Genomic DNA, 24,354 nt, shown 5'->3' on the forward strand with positions numbered 1-24,354 from the left:
GGTTATGAGCAACTGTTTATAATTTATAAGGAACTGATAACATGAACTTCTGTGTGTCTCCTCACATCATGTTATCTACAATATAATTAAACAGACAACTACACTTAGCATAAATGTAGATATTTGACCAATGTGATTCTTATTTCAAAATAAATGTTTACAAAAAGCTAGACTTGTAGTATACATTCTAACAACCGGCTCCTCCGAGTAATGCTTCTCAACCTCCATTTTATATATACCCTCCCGAATATTGGTAGTTTATAGCAAGTCAATTTATAATGTCACCACCCTCTTATGGAATTTCTTCTCCACAACCATCATTCATGCCCTCGGACGAATCAAAGAGGGTTAGCATAAATGTATTCGAGATCGATAAATAATCAGTACCACCATCTAAGGTTCCAGAGTTGGGCAATGAAGCGAGTTTGAGTGTGCGTGACACCAAACGAGCTAAGTAGTCAATGGATAAAGAGATACACCTTGCAAAAACATGAATCAATATTAGCAGTAATCCAATCATCGATAATGATCCAATGTTTGCTTGAAATGCATGAGCAAAGATATGGCATGTCCAAGCTGTTGGAACCCAAAGATTGTTTTGGTGTGATCAACAAGTTAAGTTAGATCCTGTTTGTTACTAACCTTGTGTCTAAGTGTGCAGGAGCTTAGGAGTACAGGTACTCGAGCAGAACATGCAGCTAGCGAGAAGGACGGCAATCCGAGGGACGAGGTGCTATGGAAGAGTACACCGGCGGATGAGAAGGAAGCGTGCGGTGATTCCGAGGGACGAAATCCGGAGCGGAAGATTACTTGGGGAGCAAGAGACGCAGCTAGCGAGAAGGACGACACGCGGTGCGTCCGAGGGACGAAGATTGTGGATGAGTACGCCGGCGGACGAGAAGGAAACACACAGCGATTCCCAGGGACGAGAAGCCGGAGGGAAGCCCGCTCAAGAAGACCGAAAGTTGGGTTCGGGTGAGCCCTTTTCCGGATGGCAGAGATAACCCAAGCGAACGGATCTAGAATAGAAGACCCGGACCAAGCCAAACCGAACTGGAGCATAGATCCCGGACGAAAAAGTCAACCGCTGTTGACTTTTGGCTCCGGGGCGTGCGGAGCAGTCCAAGGCGCCCGAAGCAGCCCGGGGCGCCCGGAACCCTTCCGGGCGCCCGGACATGATTTGTTGACCAGATCGCGTCAAACGTGATCTGAACGTTGGGGGATAAAGTTTTATCCCCCTAGGGCGCCCGGAACCCTTTCCAGGCTCCCCGACTAAGGCTATAAATATAACTTTGGTCCAGAAGCTTTTCAATTCATTCAGAACAACTCATTGTAACAACACTTGTACGCTCTCTCTAGTTTAGCTTCTCTTTTTGTGCTTCAACGCTATAAGAGGTTTCTCCGCCTGAAGGAGATTGATAGTGCGCTTTATCCTTTCCTTGGATTAACAACCTCCCCGGTTGTAACCAAGTAAACAATTGTGCCTCTTTCTTTTCTGCTTTTAATTTACTGCTTTGATTATTTTACAAGTGTTAGTTTGAAAAGTCGAGAAGGGTTTTTGTTTATTTTTTACAGGGTTATTCAACCCCCCTTCTAGCCAGCCCAACGGTCCTACACAAGCATGCCTCCCCCTCCAATGTCCCCTAAGGGCAGTGTGGTGGTTAAGGCATGAGGTGTTTTCACATGAGGTCTTAGGGCCAAAACTCGTCATGCCCGAGCATGCCTCCCCCTCATGCATTGCCACCTGCACCAATGGCTAGTAGCCATCCGTGATTTACCTCCTCCGTGTTGGCCTAAGGACGGGTTGACGGGGGCATTGGGGATGAGAAAATCACCTTTTTCCACATGAGTAAAGACATGACTTCCCTGACATGTTGGGTAGCTTTGATTGTATACATTGGGAATGGAAAATTTGCCCAATTGCTTGGAAAGGTCAGTTTACTCAAGGCAATCAGGGGAACCCAACAATTGTGTTTGAAGCAGTTGCTGTGGATATGACACACTTTTTTTGGAATCGTAGTATCATGTAATGATATTAATGAGGTTAATGAATTACCTTTATTCAACAATGTTCTACAAGGAAACACATCAAAAGTTAATTTTGTTGGCGCAGGGAGGCCGACAAGAGGGGGTAAATTTCCTGTGAAAAAGTAAAAATAAAAAACCATTCTCTATCTTTCAACTCAAATTAGTAGCATACTTATAAAAAGAAAATTAAGCAACTAATAAGTAAAAGACACAAATGAGTTACTTGGTTACAACTTAGGTGTTTGTTAATCCAAGACAGAAGAAAGCGCTGAAAAGATCTCCTTCGTGTAGGCGAAAAAGTCTATTACAGTCGTTGAATGCTCAGAAATATGCTAGGAAAATAATATAGGAGTTGATGCCTATTTCTTAGGTCCAGAGGTCTTTTTATATCCTCCAGCGAAGTAAGAAAGGATAACACTTTATCCTTTCCTAATGTTCACTTTTGCCCAGTCGAAGGTGCCTTCAAGTGCTTGAAGGCGCTTTCCATGAAGGGCTGAAGGTGCCTTCCATGAAAGCTTGAAGGTGCCTTCAGCAGCTGCTACCGAGCTCCACTTTCTTTCTTTTACTCTTTCGTTGCTCCTCTCACTTGGGTGATTTAGGCCAACCGGAATATGGCTCACCTAAACTCATTTTCCGACCTTCTCCTTGAGCAGACTTCCTCCCAGCTTCTCGTCCCTTGAACCGTCGTGCACGTCCTTCTTATCTACTGGTGTACTCTTCCGCAACACCTCATCCCTCGGATGCACCGAGCCCATCGACTCCCTTCCTGTACAATCCTTCTTGCTAGCTGCGTCTTCCGCTCAACTTTATGTGTTCCTAAACTTCTGCACACTTAGACACAAGGATCAAACACAACAGGACCTAACTTAACTTGATTGATCACATCAAAACTATTACGGGGTTCCAAAAATCTCTCCTTTTTTGATGTGCATCAACCCAAGTTTAAGTTAGAGAAAAAAAACCAAACAAATTTTAATAACATAAGTATTAAATAAATGAATTTAAACAAATTAGTCACTTAAACAAAGTTGTCGCAAAATTCAAAATTGATAAAAATCCTAACTCCCCCTAACTTGTACTTATTCCTCCCCCTTTGATCATATAAAAAAATAGAAAAAAAATGACATAAAGAATCAAGTTGAAGGGGTACATAATAATAAACAGAATGTTAACAAATTTTTTAAATTTTTTTTCATAAAGTCATACCTAGTATTTGACAAGTAATCATTTCAATACATAGACCGAATTTTGAAAAGAATTAATTTTTCCCCAAAAAATTTAACTTGTTAAAAGATTATTACAGTCAATCATTTAATAGTTAGTCAATTAAATATTTATTTCAATAATTGGCTTCCAGATTGTGGTGAGGCACTAAACCTTCTTGTATATTGGAGCAACAACCACTTTCTAGACAAAGTCTTTTAAAGAAATTAATATTTAATTTGCTTTCTGACATTTAAAATTATAAGCTTTTTAGTCTAAACATAATCTTGGAATCCAATATAGATTCCTACCTACTAGATTAATCAGAAATTTTGGTGGAACATAATTTTTAGGAAGTTTCCTAATTTGTCCCTAGTGATTTCTAATATACCAGTTGTTTCTTCTATAATGTTTAAATCTTGGTTTTTGATAGGATTTAGAACATGCATAGTTATCTTTCAATTTTTCTATTTGTATTTTTAATTTTCTATTTTCTAATTTTAGATCATTATACAATTCTAGAGGACATGGATTAGCTAATTATCTTTTTAAATCAATACTTTCTTTTTCTAATTTGCATAAATTTTTAGAAAGCATTTTGATAAAATTAAAATACTGCTCGGGAGATAGTGCACGTACCTCACTTACCTTGTGATTTGATGCTTCCCCTTCATCGCAGTTTTCCTCTGATGATTCTCTCCCTTGATCGATGTTCATTTCAGAACTACTTTCTTCTTCTCTTTGATGGTCTGCCAATAGGGCTAGTCTGGCGTATTCTTCAACTTCGGATTCTGATGATGACGTTTCGTTCCATGTCGCCTTCAGGGGTTTGAGCTTCGATTTTATAGGTCCTTTGCCCTTGTTCTTCAGTTTAGGGCAATTGTCCTTGATATGTCCTTCTTTATTGCAGTTGTAATACCGGACCTTCCTTTTGCTCCGTGATTGTTTCTTAGCCTGCATCTTAAATTTATTAGATCTAATAAATTTATTGAACTTTCTTACCATTAGGGTCGCTTCGTCTTCATCGATTGATGCTTCAGAGTCTTGATCTTCCTTCTTGGCTCTCAAGGCAAGATTGTCATTCCTCTTTTCTATTTATTTAGAATCTGCATATCTAGTTTCATGAAGTTCAAATGTAGAAAATAAATTCTCTAGTGTACTTACCTCGAAATCCTTAGAGATGAAGTATGCATCTACTAAGGATGACTATTATGGAGTCCTCGGGAAGGCATTGAGCGCATACCGAATTAAGTCTCGATTTGTTACTGATTCTCCAAGAGTGTTTAGCTGAGTGATGAGTTCTTTGATTCATGCTTGGAGTTGCGCTACCTTTTCTCCTTTGTTCATCCAAAGGTTTATTAGTTGGGTTCGGAGGATGTCGCGCCTTGCTAACTTTGCTTCCGAAGTACATTCGTGGAGTTCTAGGAATTTCTCCCAGAGGTCTTTGGTGGAGTCGTTGCTTCCGATTTGGCTTACCTCCTAGGGTGGAAGAACGCTAAGTAGATAGAACTATACTTTTTTCCATTAGCAATTCGTCCATGTATATTCTTCTTTCTTGGCTCCGTACTGATCCATAGGTACTACAAAATCGTATTTTATAATTAATAAAACTTCAAAGTCGGTTTTAAAAAATACTTCCATGCGCTTTTTCCATGTTGCGAAGTCTCTGTTGAATTTCGGTGGGTGAATGCTTGCACCGGGCATCGTCTTTGTACTTCAGTTGGCGATTAGTCCTTCTGAAGTGGTTAGACTCTGATACCACTTATTGACACAACGGGGCTGACAAGAGGGGTGAATTGCCCGTGAAAAAGTAAAAACAAAAAACCCTTCTCGAGCTTTCAACTCAAATTAGTATCACACTTATAAAATAGAAAATTAAGCAATTAATAAGTAAAAGACACAAAGGAGTTACTGTTAGAGTGTATACTAAAAGCCTAGCTTTTGGTATAAACATTTATCTAGAAATAAGAATCACATTGGTCAAGTGTCTACATTTATATATACCAAATGTAGATGTTCAATTAATTTATATTGTAGATAACATGGTGTGTAGTGTCACACACAGAGGATCATGTTATCAGTACCTTATAAATTATAAACAGTAGCTCACGACCAAGATGGAAAGGAACAAACCATTGGAAGGTCGTAGTGTAATTAGATATTAGTTTATCTTAACTATATAATTACACTAGTACACTTAGAGTGTATTGAGTAGGACCATTAGAGGTCGTTTCTTTTATACTGACTTTATAAAGAAACAAAGACCTCAGTTATTATGGAAGTGTGTGCTCTTAATCCTAATATAATAACAAGCATATATATTTGATATTTATTTCTTTAATTTATCAATGGGTGAGATTTAGTTCGATAAATCAATAAGCCCGATAAGTTGGGAAATGATATCACTTATAGTGTGTATTGTTGATTATAGAAGGAAACTGTGTCCTAGAGATACTAGGTTGATAATGTCCTCAAGAGGAGCTCATAAGGATTGTCATGTTAAACCCTGCAGGTGGACCTAGTCCAACATGATGATAAGGTTGAGTGGTACTACTCTTGGACTAAGATATTAATTAAATGAGTTGTCAGTAAACTCACTTAATTAGTGGACATTCGATATCTTAAACACAGGGAGACTAACACACTCATAATAAGAAGGAGCCCAAAAATGTAATTTGGGATTGGTGCGGTAGTTCAATAATAGTTCTTTAGTGGAATGAATTATTATTGATAAAATTAAGTTGTGTGTTCGGGGCGAACACGGGATGCTTAATTTTATCGGGAGACCAAAATCAATTCCTCCTCTCGGTCCCTATCGTAGCCTCTTATTTATAGAGTACTATACCCACCTATACCCACCTTCTATACCCACCTAAAGGGGGTCGGCCAAGCTAGCTTGGGAACCAAGCTAGGGCCGGCCTAAGTATGGTTTAGGGTGGCCGAACCCAAGCTAGAGGGCCGGCCATATTAAATTAAAAAGAATTTTAATTTTAATTTTTATTATGTGGAAGATATAATTTATTAAAGAGAATTAAAATTAAAATATCTCTCTTGTAAAAGATCTACAAAAGATTAAAGAAAGAGATTAGATCTTTTTCCTTATTTGTAGATTGGTGAGATATTTTATTTTCTCTTTAAAAATTATTCACATGTTGTAAAATTAAAATTATGAAAATTTCTTTTTATCAACCATGAAGATATTTTAGAAGAGAAATTTTAATTTTAAAATTTCCGGAAACAAATTAGGAAGTTTTAATTTGTTGATTAAAACTTGTCTAATTTACTTCCTTTTGATGTGGCCGGCCAATCTAGTTTAATTGGGAAAATTTTATTTTATTTTTCTCAATTAAATCATGTTAAGGAAATTAAGAAAATTTTATTGTAATTAAATTTCCTAATTTGCCTAGACCAAGGAATATAAAAGAAGGGGTGAGGGTGCCTTCATGGATGAACCTCTATTATTTCTCTCCCTCTTTTCCTTGGTGTTGTGGCCAGCCAACCTCTCTTCCTCTCTTCCTCTTGGTGGTGGCCGAACCTTCTCTATTGGCTTGGAGCTCTTGTGGTGGCCGGATACTACTCGGGGAAGAAGAAGAAGAAGGAGAGAAAACTTGTATCTCTTGGAGCTTGGTTGGTGTTTTGTTCTTCGTCCTTGGTGAAGCTTCTTTGTGTTGGCCGAACCTAGCTAGGAGGAGAAGAAGGTGCTTGGTGGTTTCTCATCTCGGAAGATTTTTGCCCACACAACGTCCGAGGTTAGAATATGAATACGGTAGAAGATCAAGAGGTCTTTCTAGAAGGTATAACTAGTAATTTTTCCTTTCCGCATCATGCTAGTTATTTATGGAAATAATACCAAATACAAGAGGCTTACGTTCTAGTATTTCGAATATGTTTTTCGAAGTTGTGTTCTTTTGTTTTTTTTCCCTTGTGATTTGATTGTTCTTTTTGGTTAACCTAAAGTTATTTTAGGAAATTAAATATTAGATTTCTATAAAAGGTTTTGTCTAGTCGGTGGTGGTTGCTCCCATATCCAAGAAGGTCATGTGCCTCGCCACGTCAGTACTGGGAACCAATTATGGAAATTAATATTTAATGGAATTAATAACTTAAGGTGACTTGGGTCGAACGTGTTAAGTTCCGCAGGAGATCCAAGTTAAAACCTAAAAGAACAAATAGATTAAGTTTTGGATCAAACGTGTTAAGTTCCGCAGGTGATCCAAAATTTAATTTAAAAGAACACATGGTAGTTAGGAAAAGGTTCAGACCTTTGTACAAAATTTTTGTACAGTGGAACCTCTAGGTTTTCCGAGTAGCAACCAACAGTTACTCGGTTACAACCTAGGTAGTTGTTAATCCAAGACAGAAGAAAATGCTGAAAAGATCTCCTTCATATAGATGGAGAAACCTATTATAGTCGTTGAACGCTCAGAAATGTGTTAGGAAAAGAATACAGGAGTTGATGTCTATTTCCTAGCTCCAGGGGCCTTTTTATAGCCCCTAGAAAATCTTATCTGAGGTTGGAAGGCGTCTCCAATAAGCTGGAAGGCGTCTCCAATAGGCTAGAAGGCGCCTCCAGTGAAGAAAGAAAGGATAAAGCTTTATCCTTTCCCAACGTTCACTTTTGCCCAGTCAAAGGCACCTTCAAGTGCTTAAAGACACCTTTCATGAAGGGTTGAAAACGTCTTCCAATAACTTGAAGGTGCCTTCCATGAAAACTTTGAAGGCTCCTTCCAATAGCTTGAAGGTGTCTTCAGCAGCTGCTACCGAGCTCCACTTTCTTTCTCTTGCTCTTTTGCCGCTTCTCTAACTTGGGTGATTTAGGCCAATTGGAATAGGGCTCACCCGAACCTATTTTCCAGTCTTCTCCTCAAGCAGACTTCCTCCCGGCTTCTCGTCCCTCGAACCTCCGTGCGGGTCATTCTCGTCCACCGGGTGTACTCTTCTGTGAGCTACTCCGAACCCATTTTAGGATTATACCCAAGAGTTTCAAGAATACTTTCAGAGAAACTGTCAACTACGTGATAATCAAGTACATCTTCAATTTCGAGTCAACTTGATTGAGCATATTTGGACACGCTAGTGCAATCAACAAAATATTATTTTTTATAAATTATTTGTAATAATTTACTATTTAATGTTGTATTTCTAATTTTAAAATTTCTAATTTTTTAATATTATTGTTTAATAAATTTAGTGATATAAGAGTGATCATTAATAAACAATTAAAATTTTTTTAAGGATATATGAATTATTGAGTGTGAGGTCTATAAAAAAAAGTTATAGTTAGTTTTTGTTTACAGTGAAGAGAAGAGAAGTGAATTGAAGTGAAGAGAAGAGCTAAATTTTTTAGTTATGATATGATAATGGTGTGACATTAGAAAATAAAGAAAACCTCATTGAAGTTTGTTCATCGGAGCCTTGGAGGTGCCCTAACAGACACACGAACTCTATGACGCGTGCACAGCGAATCCCCTCGCTTCTTCGCCCACCGGGTGGTAAAGCGTATGCCAAACGTAAATGCCCACGTGGCGATCTCTGAACCGTTCGATCTATAAATCCGACCCGATTGTTTTTTACCTGAGATAGACGCGGGAGTCTCAACTGGGACCCACATTTCGTTCAACTAAAATGGCAGATCAATAGTTGGCTGGCATCGTGTAAATGCCTCGCTTATTATATACGATTGTATATGCAAATATACGTAGGAAATATATATACCGACTCGCTTTCTCGCCGTCTCTGTATCGTTCCTTCCTTTTCCGCCTTTCCTTTCTTTGTTTTCTAAGAAAACTCGAGGAGCGAGGGCGGACGAAATCGTTGCCCCCATTCTTCTCGTCGTCGATTGCTGAAGCCGATCTCGTCCATAGAATTCCACCACTTTTTGCCGGAGATGAAGATTTAGGGTTCTTCTACCTGGCCGGCGAAGATGCCCAGTGGCGAGTTCGAGCTCGAGGATCACAAGTCCCTCCTTCGTCCTTCTCCCTTGCCGACCGGCCCAGATCTGGAATCCCAGGGTCCAGATTTGGTCGGGACATCGGCGGTCGGCACAGGGAGTCCGTCGTCGGCGAAGAAGAGCGGGATCGGAGATCTTATTCGGCACTTGGATCGGGGTCTCTCTAACCGGAGCCTGGGTCGGCGGCATGTGGACCGGAGTGGCTTGTCACCCCGGTCAGATGGAAGGTCGCACGACCCTCTCGGGGACGGGGCGCCTCCTGAGTGGGCGCTGCTGCTTATAGGGTGCCTCCTTGGCCTTGCCACCGGTATTTGTGTTGCCGCATTTAATCGAGGGGTGAGTACTTGACTTGCCGTTACCCTTGATAATCTTCAATGAGTAATTGTTATTCCCTTATGACGTCTTTTCTCTATGGTATTTTATTCTCCTGTTATGGGCCCGGGTTCTATGCCCTTTTTTTTGGGTTATATGATGCATCTAAAAGTTTTTCTTCTTCTTTGTTCAAAATGTTAATCATAGATCAGAACAATGTGTAAGAACTAAAAAAAAACATGCCAGATCTGATTTCTGTTCCTCAATTGATGACCTTTTTTCACTATCTCGACGGATGATCTTTGATAGTAATCATTGTTTTACATGAAATTCAACTAATTTTGTCAATTGAATTTTCATCGCTATCTAATCTGACAACAAAACTACAAAAATATGTTCAAGAGTTATCTAGGAAAGAAGATCTCTAAGGCAACATTCTTCCGACTAATGATTTATCAATTATACTTTTCTCAGAAACATCCACAAATCACAGTATTCTGCATGCCTCTTAGATTCACATCAATATATATTGCCAAATCATTATTGTGATTGTTTTTTCCCAGAGATGTCATAAAATTGTCTCCAAAGAGGAAGAAGCTTGATATGAACATAGGGTAGCATTCTTAGATTCCCCTAAATCTTCATAATTAATCTATGTGTCTCCCAATTATTTAGGATCTTCTTGAATATTATCACTCTTTTAAGTTGTATGCAAGGCTATACCACTAGTAATTAGATTGCCCTAGTGCAATTAATAAAAAATTCAAACATTTGATGTTGATGAAGTAATGGTTCTTTATATAGGTACATGTGATACATGAATGGGCATGGGCAGGTACCCCAAACGAGGGTGCTGCTTGGCTGCGTCTACAGAGGCTGGCTGATACTTGGCATAGAATACTGCTGATTCCAGTAACTGGAGGAGTTGTTGTTGGCATGATGCATGGTCTACTTGAAATATTTGAGCAGATAAACCAGTCAAGATCATCACAAAGACAAGGTCTCGACTTGCTGGCAGCCATCTTCCCAACAATAAAAGCCATCCAGGCTGCTGTTACTCTGGGTACTGGCTGTTCTTTAGGGCCTGAGGGGCCCAGTGTAGATATTGGTAAGTCATGTGCAAACGGGTGTTCAGAAATGATGGAGAACAATAGAGAACGGAGGATTGCTCTTGTTGCAGCCGGTGCTGCTGCTGGAATTGCTTCAGGTACAGACTAGAAACTTTGGGACTGTATTATCGCATGTATCTAGTTTCTCTCTTTTGTGCTGAAGATCTAGTGGTCATTATAAGCTGAAACAATTCAGAAAGGGGATACATTTTTATGTTGGAGGGCATCAATGAAACAAATCCGCTTCAAGATTAACTATTTTGTTTGCATTGTTCTATCTTCAACTTATTGTCCCTGCTTAACATATAGCTACATATCTGCTTTCCTTAAGACCTTGAACTTTACACAATTAACATTATGTTGATCAGTAATTTATTAGAAATTTAGTTGTTTGTCATATTGCTGAAAAAATGGAAACACTTTTTGACATATTTTGTGGATATTCAGGTTTCAATGCTGCTGTCGCTGGGTGTTTTTTTGCCATTGAAACTGTACTGAGGCCACTTCGAGCAGAAAATTCACCACCATTTACAACTGCTATGATAATATTGGCGTCTGTTATTTCATCTACAGTGTCAAACGTTTTGCTTGGAGAGAAGCCAGCTTTTATTGTCCCAGCATACGAACTGAAATCTGCTGCTGGTATTTTTTGATTACTCTAGACCAATTCGATGTTGCTAGGCAAATTTATTGTTGTAGTTGTGGAAACTCCAATTATTGTTGTGGCCACTTTGATGTTATGAGCTTTTTGATATTATTTGATACATGGGAAATTAGTTTGATTGTATTCACATTTTGTTAATAAAGAAAAATATAAGAATATTGACATGTTGAAATACATAGATCCTTCACCTTCATATTTTCTAACTTTGGTGTTCTTCCTTCTGATCCATTGTTATATATCTCTCATGCATTTGCCCACTATAAACATTCTTTAAGAATTCTATCTTATGCTTCACCTAGGTTTCACATGAAAGCAAAGCAAGAAGCAATCCATCCTGTTATAATAGAACCACAAAAGTTAGTTGACGATTGAATCCTCAATTGCTCTTTCAATACAATGCCTTAATTGGTCAAGTCTGTTCAGTTTGCAATGTTGTATTTATGTATGTCTTAGGAACCTAGTAATTCTGCATGTGACTTTTGGATATTTTAATCAGAAAACTGTTTGTTCTTAAGAGGGTAGAGTCAGGTTTCTTAAGAAGGCACAAACAACTTAACTCTACCTGTTTCCAGCTCATGAATTAAAATTAGTTTTTGTAGAATTAATCAAGCAGATTCAGAGTGGTAGAGATTTTCTTCTTCTTTCGTGCCAATATTGACATTGTATAACTGAGATGGTATATTACACTCCTTGCATTGGGTGCATTCTGAATGAATTCTCAGTATGCTCATGAAATTGTTTGAAAGAATGTTGGTAACGTTGTGCATAATTATTTTATAAAGAAGAAGACTTAACTTTATCTTGTTCTTCACTAGTGTTATTGTCATCTAAACTTGTCTTGTTCTGCTTGTTGTTGCTTCTTTTTCTAAAGATCACTTGGAAGTATTTCATCTTGCAGCTTTATGAGGATCACAACATAATTTCCATATAAGAAGATGTTGATTGTATTTAGATATTACTTGAGTCTTCTGAGGAAGAAGTCATTTTGATAGTTATATAAACTGATGTTAAACTAAATTGTCTACAAGATGATGTTTGTTTGGTTAGAAGAGACAAAGTGCATAACCCGATTTCAGTGCCTTTATTTCACTATTTTTTCTATGCAGAACTACCTTTATATCTCATCTTGGGCATGCTTTGTGGGGCCGTGAGTGTGGCTTTCTCTCGCCTGGTAGTTTGGTTTACAAAGTTTTTTGAGTTTATAAAGGACCAGTTTGCTCTTCCATCTGTTATGTTGCCTGCTTTAGGTGGTTTAGGAGCAGGCATGATAGCTCTCAAGTACCCTGGAATTCTATACTGGGGTTTCACAAATGTTGAAGAAATTTTACATACGGGAAAGAGTGCTTCAGCACCAGGAATATGGCTTTTAACTCAACTAGTTTGTGCAAAAGTAGTAGCTACTGCTATTTGCAAGGGTTCTGGACTTGTAGGTGGCCTTTATGCGCCAAGCCTGATGATAGGTGCTGCCCTTGGTGCAGTTTTTGGAGGCTCAGCTGCAGAACTTATAAATTCAGCAATTCCAGGAAATGGTGCTGTTGCTCAGCCCCAGGCTTATGCATTAGTAGGTGTCGTTACATTCTTTGAAAATCCAAGGAGATTCAAATTCCTGTTCATTATTTAAAACTGATATCATTGATACAGGTTGGAATGGCTGCTACACTGGCTTCAGTTTGTTCAGTTCCACTAACCTCAGTACTGTTGCTCTTTGAGCTAACAAAGGACTACAGAATATTGCTTCCACTCATGGTAACTAATGGATTTGTTTTGACCAAGATACTAGCAATGGGATACTGTTTCTTTATCAAGTTTTTTAGTAACTTGTGCTATTTTCTATATTCTAACATTTATTGTTCATCTCATTTTCCTCTCAGGATACAATGGCATTCTGAGTCTTTTTCTGCCAATATTTCTATTTGTTTTCACTTGCAAAGAATTTTCTCTACTTCTATAAGTGTATTGCCACTAATTTATGATATCATGTGGTCCATTTTTTTTTTTTTCTGAAAATACAACCTCTTATACTAAATTTGATTCTCTTTTGGTTAAATAAACGTCTCATTACACTACTATTCAACATGTTCCTAGTTTTATATCTTTACTTAGTTCTTAGGCTTTTAGATAGGAATGTTTCTGCCTTTATAGCATTAATTACTTATAATTTTTAATAGGGTGCAGTTGGTCTAGCTATCTGGGTTCCTTCTGTAGCAAACCAGTCAAAGGACAATGAATTAACAGAGGCAAGGTCTCCTAAACGTGGATATTCTTCTTTATCATCTACTGAAGACAAGAATGAAATGAACTGCCTCTGGAGGCAACATGATGATGGAGGTGATCTCGAACTTTCTCAACTGGAAACTGACATTCACCGCTCTGGCACTATCAACAATGAAATGCTGCTAGATGACCTTAAGGTATGAATTTATTGGTAGTGGCGAATGTAATGAGAGAGCTTTCTTACTAGCCCAACTAGTGCTTCTTAATTTGTTTGGCTTCACATAAACATTTATTTTCTTCTCCAGGTTTCTTTAGCCATGTCAAAGACCTATGCTAAAGTTCATACAACTACTATACTAAAGGATGCCATTGTGCTTATGCATGACAAACAACAAACTTGTGTTCTTATCATTGATCACGAAGACTTTCTTGAGGGCATTCTTACACTTGGCGACATTCGGAGGAAAGGGTTTGAAACAAGTGGAGAGCTTCCTGGCACTCCCAGAGGAGATACAGCAGTCTCAGATGTATGCACTCTAGGATTTATGATGCTATCTTTGAGCAATTTATGTAAACATAATCTTGGTAACCAACAATCTGCCCTGGCATTGCCTAAGTTGTTGTTATGCTCTAATTAAGTTATTGATTCCCAACTTGGCTTTTTTCTTGGGCAATAGATAATCTCCTTTCTTATAATAAGAGCTAACATCATTTAGAAAATACCTTTTTTATTCATTGAACAATAAAGTGAGTCATTTTGCAGGTGAATATTTACACAGTTTCATGCTGCCTTAGTAGAGGGCTTCGACACCGGGGTAGAGAAACTGGGTTGTTGACCTGTTTTCCCGACACAGATTTGACAACTGCAAAGCAGCTTATGGAGGCTAAGGGAATTAAGCAATTGCCAGTGGTCAAGCGTGGTGGGGCACGCAGCAATAATGGGAAGCGCAGAATTGTTGGCCTTCTCTATTATGATTCAATTGGAAATTGTCTTCGGTTAGCTGTTACTATTCTTTTTATTTAATCAGATTTTGTTTTTTTTTCTATTTATTGACTTGATTGTGAGTAGTTTTGCAAAGTATTAACTCGACAACTGCAGGTATTTTAGTTTTACTAGATGAGACATTTTCCTGAGTAGAGTAGTTAGAACATATTATAGTTTTTTTTAGTATGTTCTCTCAGATATACACATTTTTATATGCTTCTTCATATTCCTTGGACAACTATAGTTCTTTTCAAGATTGCAAAAGAATCCGATGGTTTTCTCTTCTCCCTATTTCACTGAAAGCCTCATCTCCATTGTCTCAAATAAATCCTTGGTCCAATAAATCCTTTGGATTTATTCATTGCTTAGATGCTAAATAATTCTGGATTGTCTTGCTGGATTGTGCTATATTTTCAAATGCATTAAGCTAATCTGGATTGGCTTGCTAGATTGTTTTTGAATATCTTCTATATGCATTTCTTTACCTATCATTTTCTGCCATTTTCAGAGAGGAGGTAGCTCGCTGGATGGCTATCTATCAGCAAAGAAAACACGTTCAAGAGAGCATCACTAATGGCCATTGACAATAAGCTGAATACTGGTTGATATGTTTCAGAGTTGCCTTGACTACAAGAGGATTGCAGTAGTCAAGCTGATACCTGCTCATCGACATCCCACCCTTTCCAAGGCAGTCGTATTTACCTGGACAAGAGCCTCCCAGCGTACACTGAACTCCAGACACCGACACTGTGCTGATGCTGGTAAGAAGCATACCATAAATAGGGCAGTTTGGTGCTCTTAGATTTGATTATGAAGTTTATTTTACAAGTTGCACAAGAACAATTTTATGAATTGTTTAGGCTAGAGAATCCCCTGTATAGGCGAATGCTAATTGTCTATGCATATGCCATTCTGTAATATTATCTTTTATAGCTTAAGTTGGTCCTACAGCAAGTTCCAGGTGGTATATTAGAGTCTGTAACTGATTTTTCTGCAAATGTTTATGCACGATTTTTTTTAAAGAAATATTATTTCATGAGTCAATCTTTTCTGCTCGATTGGCAATCGAATTTGAACCGATCCTTTGACATCTTTAAGTGTGTTATTCCGGCTACTCTATTAATAATGGGGGTTTGGATGTGTATCAATCAACCTTTGAGGCACTTATAAACCCTGCTGAAACCTCAATGTGATTTCACTCTGCATCGAATTGTTTGTTTTCTGTTCTCTTATACAATTAATTATTAATATATTTGTCTACATTTTTAAATTGTCCATCTTTTTAGATCGCACTTAATTATCCAATCAATTCCTCAAATTTAGATTTAAATCAAAATTTCCTAACGTATCACAAGAGTCTCTCAGCTCATCTGACATGTTCACTGTGTGTATAAAAGACTTGTGTGAAGTATTAAAAGAGAGCACGGAAGCCTATCAGAATTTTCCATATCTTGACAAATCCTTCTTTAATAGCCGAAGCATATCAAGAGCAATTCCAAAGAGAGTTCTCTTCATTTATCAAATTTCATCATGAAAGAATTGAATGCGGAAAGGGGAATGATATTATCATTTCTTGAAAGAGATTGTGTATCGGATTACTTTCTAATCCATCCTTTTGGACAGTTAGCAGAACATTGCATCGCACTTAAGTTGGTTATGAAGGTAACTCTATAAATTACACATTCTCCCTTAATCTTGTCGAATTATTATTCTGTGCATCCTGAAAATAATTACTGAGTTTCACTATTCTCCTAATATATCTCTATTTTAAATAATGGTAAATAAATTTTAAATAATAAAAATTACTCTAAACTTTTAAATTAATATGCCATAATAATACTACATTTTATCATATATATATATATATATATATATATATATATATATATATATATATATAGGAGTGAATTGATATATTTTTTTGACGTCATTTTGACAAGATACAATGGTATGATTTTGCAAGCTCTTAGGGTGCGTTTGATTCAAGTTATCATGTATAACCTTGATTATGTGATTACCAGATAATCACATAACCAAGGTTATGGGAGAATAAAACATAATCTTAACCTTGTTTGGTTCAACTAGATAATGATATAATCTAATTTGACATTTACTATATTACCCCTGGTTTAAATAGTAGTTAAAAATATTCTTAAAAAAGAAGAGTTTTTTTTTTTTATAGAGCTCGATAAATAGTAGTTGCATTTATTATCAACGTTATACATTTAGATGGATTAGATTTCGTTCAAAATCTTTTATTTTCTTAATATTAAGCATTTATATAAAATCTAAGATAATAAGGAAAAATATTAACTCTCACTATGATATTATATCACTCAAAATAAAATCCAAAAATATATTAAAAAAAATAAGTATTTATTTTTTGCAAGGCCAAAGCAAGTCCGGTGAGAAACTTATCCCCCGGCTTTGGCCTTGCTGGCACCGTCGTCCACGATGAGCCCACCACCTCTATTGCCGCCGTCGTCGCTTCCTCGGCAGAGTTGTCCTTGGCTTCGGCTTCTTCCACGGCGGTTGCACGATGGTAAGCGGAGAACCACTTGGTCCTCATGTACCCAACACCTATTCACATCATCAACTCCTTCAAACTGTTCATCAACTTAATACAAAAAAAACTCAACACCTGTTCAAAATCCCACTAAATTGAAGTAAAGCAATATCAAAAACCATTTGAAGACCTCCTAAATCCGAAGCAGAAAACCAGAAAAACTCCATGAAGAAGCAAAGACATCATTAGAATTGTTTTGCATGCCCACTCCCACTCTGCTTCCCAAAACCCATACTCAGAGAGGGGATTATACTTGCAGAAAATTTACACAGAGCATACACGAACCTTCACTTATCTATACTTGAAATCACCAAACTTCTATCACGGAGCTCGATTCATCAAGAGGAATCGATCTTTGGTTGGAACCCGTAGAGATGGCGACGAGAAATCGAAGCTAAGGTTCGGGCTTGGAGGGGAAAAATGGCGTCGCCACTGCTCTGGTGATGACCCACATCAATAGATGTTGGTCCCTAGCAGTTGGCTATGGTGGCTTTGCGCCAGCGAAGAAGCGAGATCGGTGGAGAAGGGCCACAGTCGGCGATTCAAGAGGAAGACCATCCACTGGACAAGCTCCGTCAACGGAGGAGAAGAGGTCGGCGAGGGTGTGGGATCTCGCGAGAGGGAGAGGGAAGGAAGGAGTTCCGTTGAGGAGGAGAGTCCGGCGGCGCAAGATGAAGGCTCGGGGGTGAGGGAGGCCGCGCGATGAAGACTCGGGAAGGAGTTCGGCGCCGCGAGGGGGGAAGCTAGGGCACGCCGCGGGGGAGTTTGGCGCCGCGCGAACAATCTACGGTAAGGGCGCCGACCTTGAGGAAAGCCACATGTGATTCGAAGGGTAATTTTGGGAAAAAATATTGATAACCCCGGAATCGTAGAAAACCTAAGATTTCTAAGGTTTTGTGATTCCTGGTTCTATTCCCTAATTGCTGATGTGGCGAGAATGTTGCATCACCAGGAATCACCAATTACTTAAACCAAACAAGATTATCTTTGATAACCAACTAAGGTTATCAACAATAACCCCGAACCAAACACGCCCCTAAGGTTTTGTGATTCCTGGTTCTATTCCCTAATTGCTGATGTGGCGGGAATGTTACATCACCAGGAATCACCAATTACTTAAACCAAATAAGATTATCTTTGATAACCAACTAAGGTTATCAATGATAACCCCAAACCAAACACGTCCTTACAGGTAGGTGCGATGCAGTGGTAAAGTACTCCAGAACAATTAAGAATATCAAGATTTAAATCTCAATACAAATGGTCGATTCTCATTATGACATCACTTTGAGAGCAATTCTAATGTAAAATTTTTGGCGAGATTTATAAAATCAAAAAGTAGAAAAAAAAAAGTTTAAATCATGGTAACTATGAGGTTCAAAATTGAGAATGTGAGAATACATATATAAAATGAAAAAATACTAAATAAAGATGAGTGATTTAATAGTGTAAGCTTTAAAAAAAATTATTGAGATTTTTTTTATAATAAAGAGAATAGTAAATTTTTACATTTTTAATGTAACATTGATATGATATATTTGGGATCACAAAAACTATTTAGGGCTCTTATGATTGAAGATGTCCTGACATAATACAATGATATGATTTTTTGAACTCTTACTTGTACGATGCAGTAGTAAAGTATCCAAAAGAAAAACTAAGAATATTTAGATTCATATCTCAATACAAATGCATATTTTGGAGGTTATTTTCTGAGTGTACATAAGTTTGTGCTTCGGATTTATTCGATAAGTGAAAAAAATCGTCTATATGTGCAACGCCATTACCCTAGATCATATAAGTTTTGTTCAATTAATTTAATGGTTTGCTAATTATGTTTTTTTCTTTAGTAGATCTAATCCCATTGTAGCAATGAGATTATATCTATTAAAGAAAAAAAATAGATCTATTCTCAGAACAATAGGTAGGTCTTGGATTGCAGAACTATATGTTGGGAAAAGAGCTAATCAATTGAGGCAGACTTACCTTCTTTTCTTCATAGTGCGTAGTCTCATCAATGGTGGGCATTATAAGTAGTGATAGTTGATCTTCGCCGGCCTAATCATAGAGGTAGACGACCTCTTCTAGGAGATGACTTTCAAGATATTTATCTCATTTAAAATTTAAATTTGATTTATATTATTGTTTCTTCGAGTGTTCTACCACTACGCTACATCCATGGGGATGTATGATCTTACCCTTATTTAAGGACTTGGATGTGGCATAGGTAGTGGAAACAAAGTTAAATACTATGGTATATGTTGATTGATTGAGTTTGGTGTTTGATTGTATAGATGAGGTTGATGACAGAATCATGGATAGATTGTTTTGGTGACATAACCAATAGTCCGTGGATCATGTTGTTGTTGTTATTATTATTATTATTATTATTATTAATTGATATTAGGTATTTAACTTATATTGATTAATTCTAAAGATGACTAATTCAGTTCTATGAAAATTTTTAATTCATCATTAGGATAAATCAGAGAGTACTTGCAATGAACTATCCATCGGCGTAGTGTTCTTAGGTTAACCGTCCAAATTCATCAGTTAATTCATTGAAGGTAGGATTCCATCCTTAGATGTGTGAGAAATTGAGAAGATGCCAGTACACCATTACCTAGGGGCAAGTTAGTCTTATTATTAAAGTAAACTTACGATAAAATACAAATAGATAAAATCATAGGAGGATCAGACATTCAACAAGATATTTTATTAAAAAATAATCCTATCTATTGAAATAAATACCAACAAGATATTTTATTAAAAATTAATCCTATCTATTGAAATAAATACTCATATAGATAAGCGAGGACAAAGTTAATCTTATTATGGAAGGTTAAGATACTAGTCATAGGTAAATCTTAAGATAACATTAGTCCATTTTCTTATGGAAGAGGATTTATTAGTATTTAGTAGTGAATGATGACTACATTGCAGAAGTGAATTAGCAAATGATGACTTATTGAGGATGCCACATATAGCTTTTTGGATGATGTATAGATCAAATTTGCCATTTATACTCCATTTTTATTAACTTGACTGCTCATTGGTGAAGTTGGTAGGTTTGATGTGTTTAACACAATAGGAGATTGCAAGAGTTCGCACTAGAGTTTTAATTCCTTTAGCTAAAGTAGGATTCTTCGGATTTTTTTTATAAGAAATAATCACATAGCTAGTCAAGTGCACAAAGCTCTTATCAAGGTCCCGAAAAAGATTGAATGTACATTGTAAAAGATTATTTCCGTAACTCAACGTATCACCACCTAAATGCATTGCTATCATGGACTGCAGAACTTCCTCATGACTAATAAGCTCAACGATAGCCGCCTTCTTTCTCAATTCCAGAAAATTCTTGCTTCTTGAAAAGTCTGATCTCATGGCTTCCACTCTAACTTCATCTAACTGCTTTCTTCAATCGTTTCGACCTTGGCTCCTCGTGGACCTACACATTCAGTGCATGCTTCTTAATCCAGATTCCCTCTTCGAACATCTTTGGCACACCTCAAAGACGATTATGGCCAGGCAGCATTCGGCCTCTTCTGGACGAGTGCTTTCACTCCTTTGATAATCTTGTTGTCAATGTTCAAGCGGTGAATGATTTTCACTTTCAATTTCCCTTTCAGAGTTGAAGTATACCTGGGAGAATGTCAATCTTTCTTGGAATAGTTATGTTATGTTAAGTGATCACTGCTTCTTTTCCTTTCTGCACCGTCAGTAGCATCCTCTGTATCTGAATGAACTCTTGATGACCGTTTGTTACAGTTAGACTTTCCTTCATTCTTCATGAATGTATGAATATCTCTTTTCTCTTCCTGGTCAGAATGATGTCCCGACGAGTGCTTCTCAGACTTACTGTGGTGCATTTTCTTTCCTCATTTCTCCTTATCTATATGATAGCGAAAAGCATCAAATCTAATATAAGAAAAATGAATTTACAATGGTAAGCAACTCTATAGAAAAGAATTCTACAACTAGAAAGGAAAATTTAGCTGATATCGCAATGCCAAAGGGATTTAATACTGTAACTTCATGAAAAGAAAAAAAAAAACAAATCAGTGAGCATGTAGAAAAAAGTTACAGAAAAGATCCTTTGGAAAATTGTTGTTAGGCGAAAATCAAAAGGAAGTTCCTAATTATCAGAATTGTCATAAGGGCATCCCTTTTTTTTAAAAAACAAAAAACAAAAGAGCACCCCACTATATTTCTCGTACCAAAAATACTTTTATTCCAGCATTGTTATAATAATAGTTACAGAATAGCTGCTGCACCATGCCAAAAAAAAAATAAAAAGAAAACAATTTAACTCCATCAAAATATCTATACATAAAACAAGTTAATAAAAAATAAAACTCTTTATGAACTTGGACAAAATCGCTTAAACTTAATCAAAATAGCTTCCACAGAGTCAAAATTATCATAATATTACTGTAACAACTATTAAATGGATGTTACAATTGTAGTAGACACTTAATTGGCTGCTACAAAGTTGTAGCAGCCATTTAATGATTGCCATTAATTAGCTGTTACAATATTAAGATCATTTTGAATCAATAACAAAAACTAACAAATATCACCTTAATGTATTACAATTAAAAAAAAATTAAGATGCTAATGCATAAATTAGTTATGAGAGAATGACAATATGAATTCTAATTAAATAAGTAAATATCTTTATTGATTAAAAACTTTAGAAAATTATTATATAATTATTAAGTTAGATTTATTAGAAAAATATTGTTAAACTCAGATACTGCGACTACAAACCACAACAGACAAATTGATCATAAGATGCATGCTTAGAACTACAGAATTATTGCCAAATAACTTCTTAAGTGAATGAAAAATAGAAATGGGATACTTATAACTAAGGTTTGAGTACAGAATGATGCATTATTGCAGGCATGCGGAGTGATTGATAGAAGAATGACCTTGAAGATGACCTAATATTTTGACAAAATATAGTTCAGTTTTCAAATGTTGCAGTAACTCTAAGCCTGCCCCAGGAGAAGGCTTGAAACAAGCATGGGAGAACTGCAGTCTTGTTTTTGCCAACGATCATCCAAAGTTCACCATGTAAATATGGTGACTTCGACCTGCAAGTTGGCTCTAAAAAATAGTCCAGAAACAATTTAAAATAGAACAGAAGCGGACCTTGTAAAAGACACAAAATAGAGGGAAAAAAGTTTTTCCAAATGTAAATGTAAGAATCAAGAACGCTGATCTTCTGGGTCTTGATGCAGCAATTGAAGTTCAATAATGAGAAGAAATGCACCTCCGAAGCCCTTGGCCACGAGTACCTAGATCGTTGACGACGTGAGTCTTCTCCATCCGTAATCAACAGATAATGATATAGAGAGGGGTGTCAGCGACCTGATCTCCGTGCAGGCCTCGAGCTTGCTCCTGTTCATGTGAGAGCTACGAAAACGCATGAAAGAGGCAGATATGATGCAAATCGAGATGTTGGCTCACATGGGAGGAGTTGCTGATGAGCTCGCGGAGGAAGATCTCCTTGTTGGAGTAGACAGTGTCGATGCTGAGGCTGATGAGCTGATGGATCTCCGCCTGGAATGCGAGAGGGTTTCCGTCTCGGCGCCGGCGATGGAGTTTTGATGTCTAGGGCTTTGGGATACGATATAAAGGAGTGAGAAGCCCCTGCGGTACTCCACGTGGATGGATCAAAGACAGACAAAGCGAAAATCGTTTTTTAGGGAATAGATAAGTTTCTAAAATATCAAATCAGGTACTATAGTTTTAAAATATTAAATCATATACTCACTTCAAATTTTATCCTCATTCAATTGAAAAAAAAAAAAAACTCAAGTCAATTAATTCTAATTTCTTTATGCACCGTTAAAAAAAATTCATGTCAATTTTAATAAAAATTAATTAATAAGATAAGCTCGAAATACATGAAATTAAGTTTTATATATTTATCTAATTCTTGTGATTATAAAAATATCATCAAATATTAATTTGACGTAATATATTAGGAACAATGACTTTTAACTATTAATTCGTATTTAAAAAATCATTACTTTCAATATATTAGGTCAAATTAATATTTGATAGTATTTTTATAATCAGGAGAATTGAAAAACAAGCCCATTTATATCATTTCGAGGTCTCTAGATAAAAATACTATCAAATTTCAATTTAATCAAATATATTGAGAGTATTTTTTTAAACATAAATGTGTCCGAGGGTATGAATATAATCTTAAAATATAGAAGAACTTATAACATCTGGTTTCACTTCATTCCAAACATTTTAAGCCTATTAATCGATTTTAACCAAATGAACCTATATTAATTTTATTTAGGTTCATTCGGCCATAGTTTCAAAAGAAAATCACTGCTCTCAATATATTGCATCAAATTGATATTTGATAGCATTTTTACAATCATGTGAACTAGCGGGGTTATTAGGACTTGGGTCTCTTTCTTGGGCGAGACACCAAATCCATGTATCTTTACCAATTAACCAATTTCTCGACGCTGGAGTTGATCTTAAAGAAATACCACTTCCTCATGAATTTATCTTAAATCGGAACCATTTGCCTCAACTTTATCCGACGAAAATATAGACATTTATTTCATATCATTTCAAGGTCTCTAGGTCAATCAGCCAGTTTTGGTCAAAATCGACTGATAGACCTAGAGACCTCGGAATGATATGAAATCAGTTTATATGTTTTCGTCTAGTTCTTCTGATTATTAAAATACTATCAAATATTAATTTAACCTAATATATTGAAAACACTGATTTTTTGAACACGAATATGTCTAAAAAATTAATTCATGTTCAAAAAATCACAGCTCTCAATATATTTTTATTTAATGGATTCGACAAAGTTGAAACAAAAAAGTTAGACGCCCATACCTCTGTTTTGATTTTTTAATTAAAAAAAACGCTCATATGTACAAATATTAAATATAACTAGTGTGATCGTGTACACACGTTGCATCTGTAATATAATAATATATAAATTATTTGGGTCTTTGAAAACAACAAACTATTGTAACGGACTTCCATATGCAAAAAATTATTTTAATTTAATATTATACTTGTCTTAGTAAAAAAAAACTAAGAAAAATATATTTTTTAAAATCGTCGGTCTAAAATATTTATAGAAGCTTCTTTGATTATAGTGTTGTCAATTCTAAGATATAGGACTAAAGAGAATTATATTTTTTTTATATAAAATAACCAGAGAAAATTAATGATGAGAAAAATTCATATTAATTAGTATAGGAGATTTTTAATAAAATAGTAAGATATTTGATAATTTTTGACTCAATAATATTCATATTATAGTAA

The 24,354-nt window shown here is 36.5% G+C and overlaps 1 protein-coding gene and 1 long non-coding RNA gene across 2 annotated transcripts; one reads left to right on the top strand and one right to left on the bottom strand.

Annotated features, from left to right (window-relative positions):
• Positions 1–8,957: 8,957 nt before the first annotated feature.
• Positions 8,958–15,509, top strand: LOC121996229 (chloride channel protein CLC-f-like). Its single transcript, XM_042550121.1, has 9 exons — positions 8,958–9,517; positions 10,298–10,700; positions 11,050–11,244; positions 12,373–12,827; positions 12,908–13,012; positions 13,435–13,677; positions 13,786–14,007; positions 14,244–14,476; positions 14,974–15,509. The coding sequence occupies exons 1-9, from the start codon at positions 9,155–9,157 to the stop codon at positions 15,047–15,049; spliced, it is 2,295 nt and encodes a 764-aa protein (XP_042406055.1). The 5' UTR covers positions 8,958–9,154; the 3' UTR covers positions 15,050–15,509.
• A 4,648-nt stretch (positions 15,510–20,157) lies between these two features.
• On the bottom strand, positions 20,158–22,708 carry LOC121996230. The gene is made up of 2 exons (XR_006116002.1): positions 22,310–22,708; positions 20,158–20,923 (listed from the first exon to the last, which is right to left on the bottom strand). It is a non-coding gene; the product is annotated as an uncharacterized LOC121996230 (long non-coding RNA).
• Positions 22,709–24,354: the final 1,646 nt, after the last annotated feature.

This window comes from Zingiber officinale, chromosome 6A, assembly GCF_018446385.1.
Source record: "Zingiber officinale cultivar Zhangliang chromosome 6A, Zo_v1.1, whole genome shotgun sequence".
NCBI lineage: Eukaryota > Viridiplantae > Streptophyta > Magnoliopsida > Zingiberales > Zingiberaceae > Zingiber > Zingiber officinale.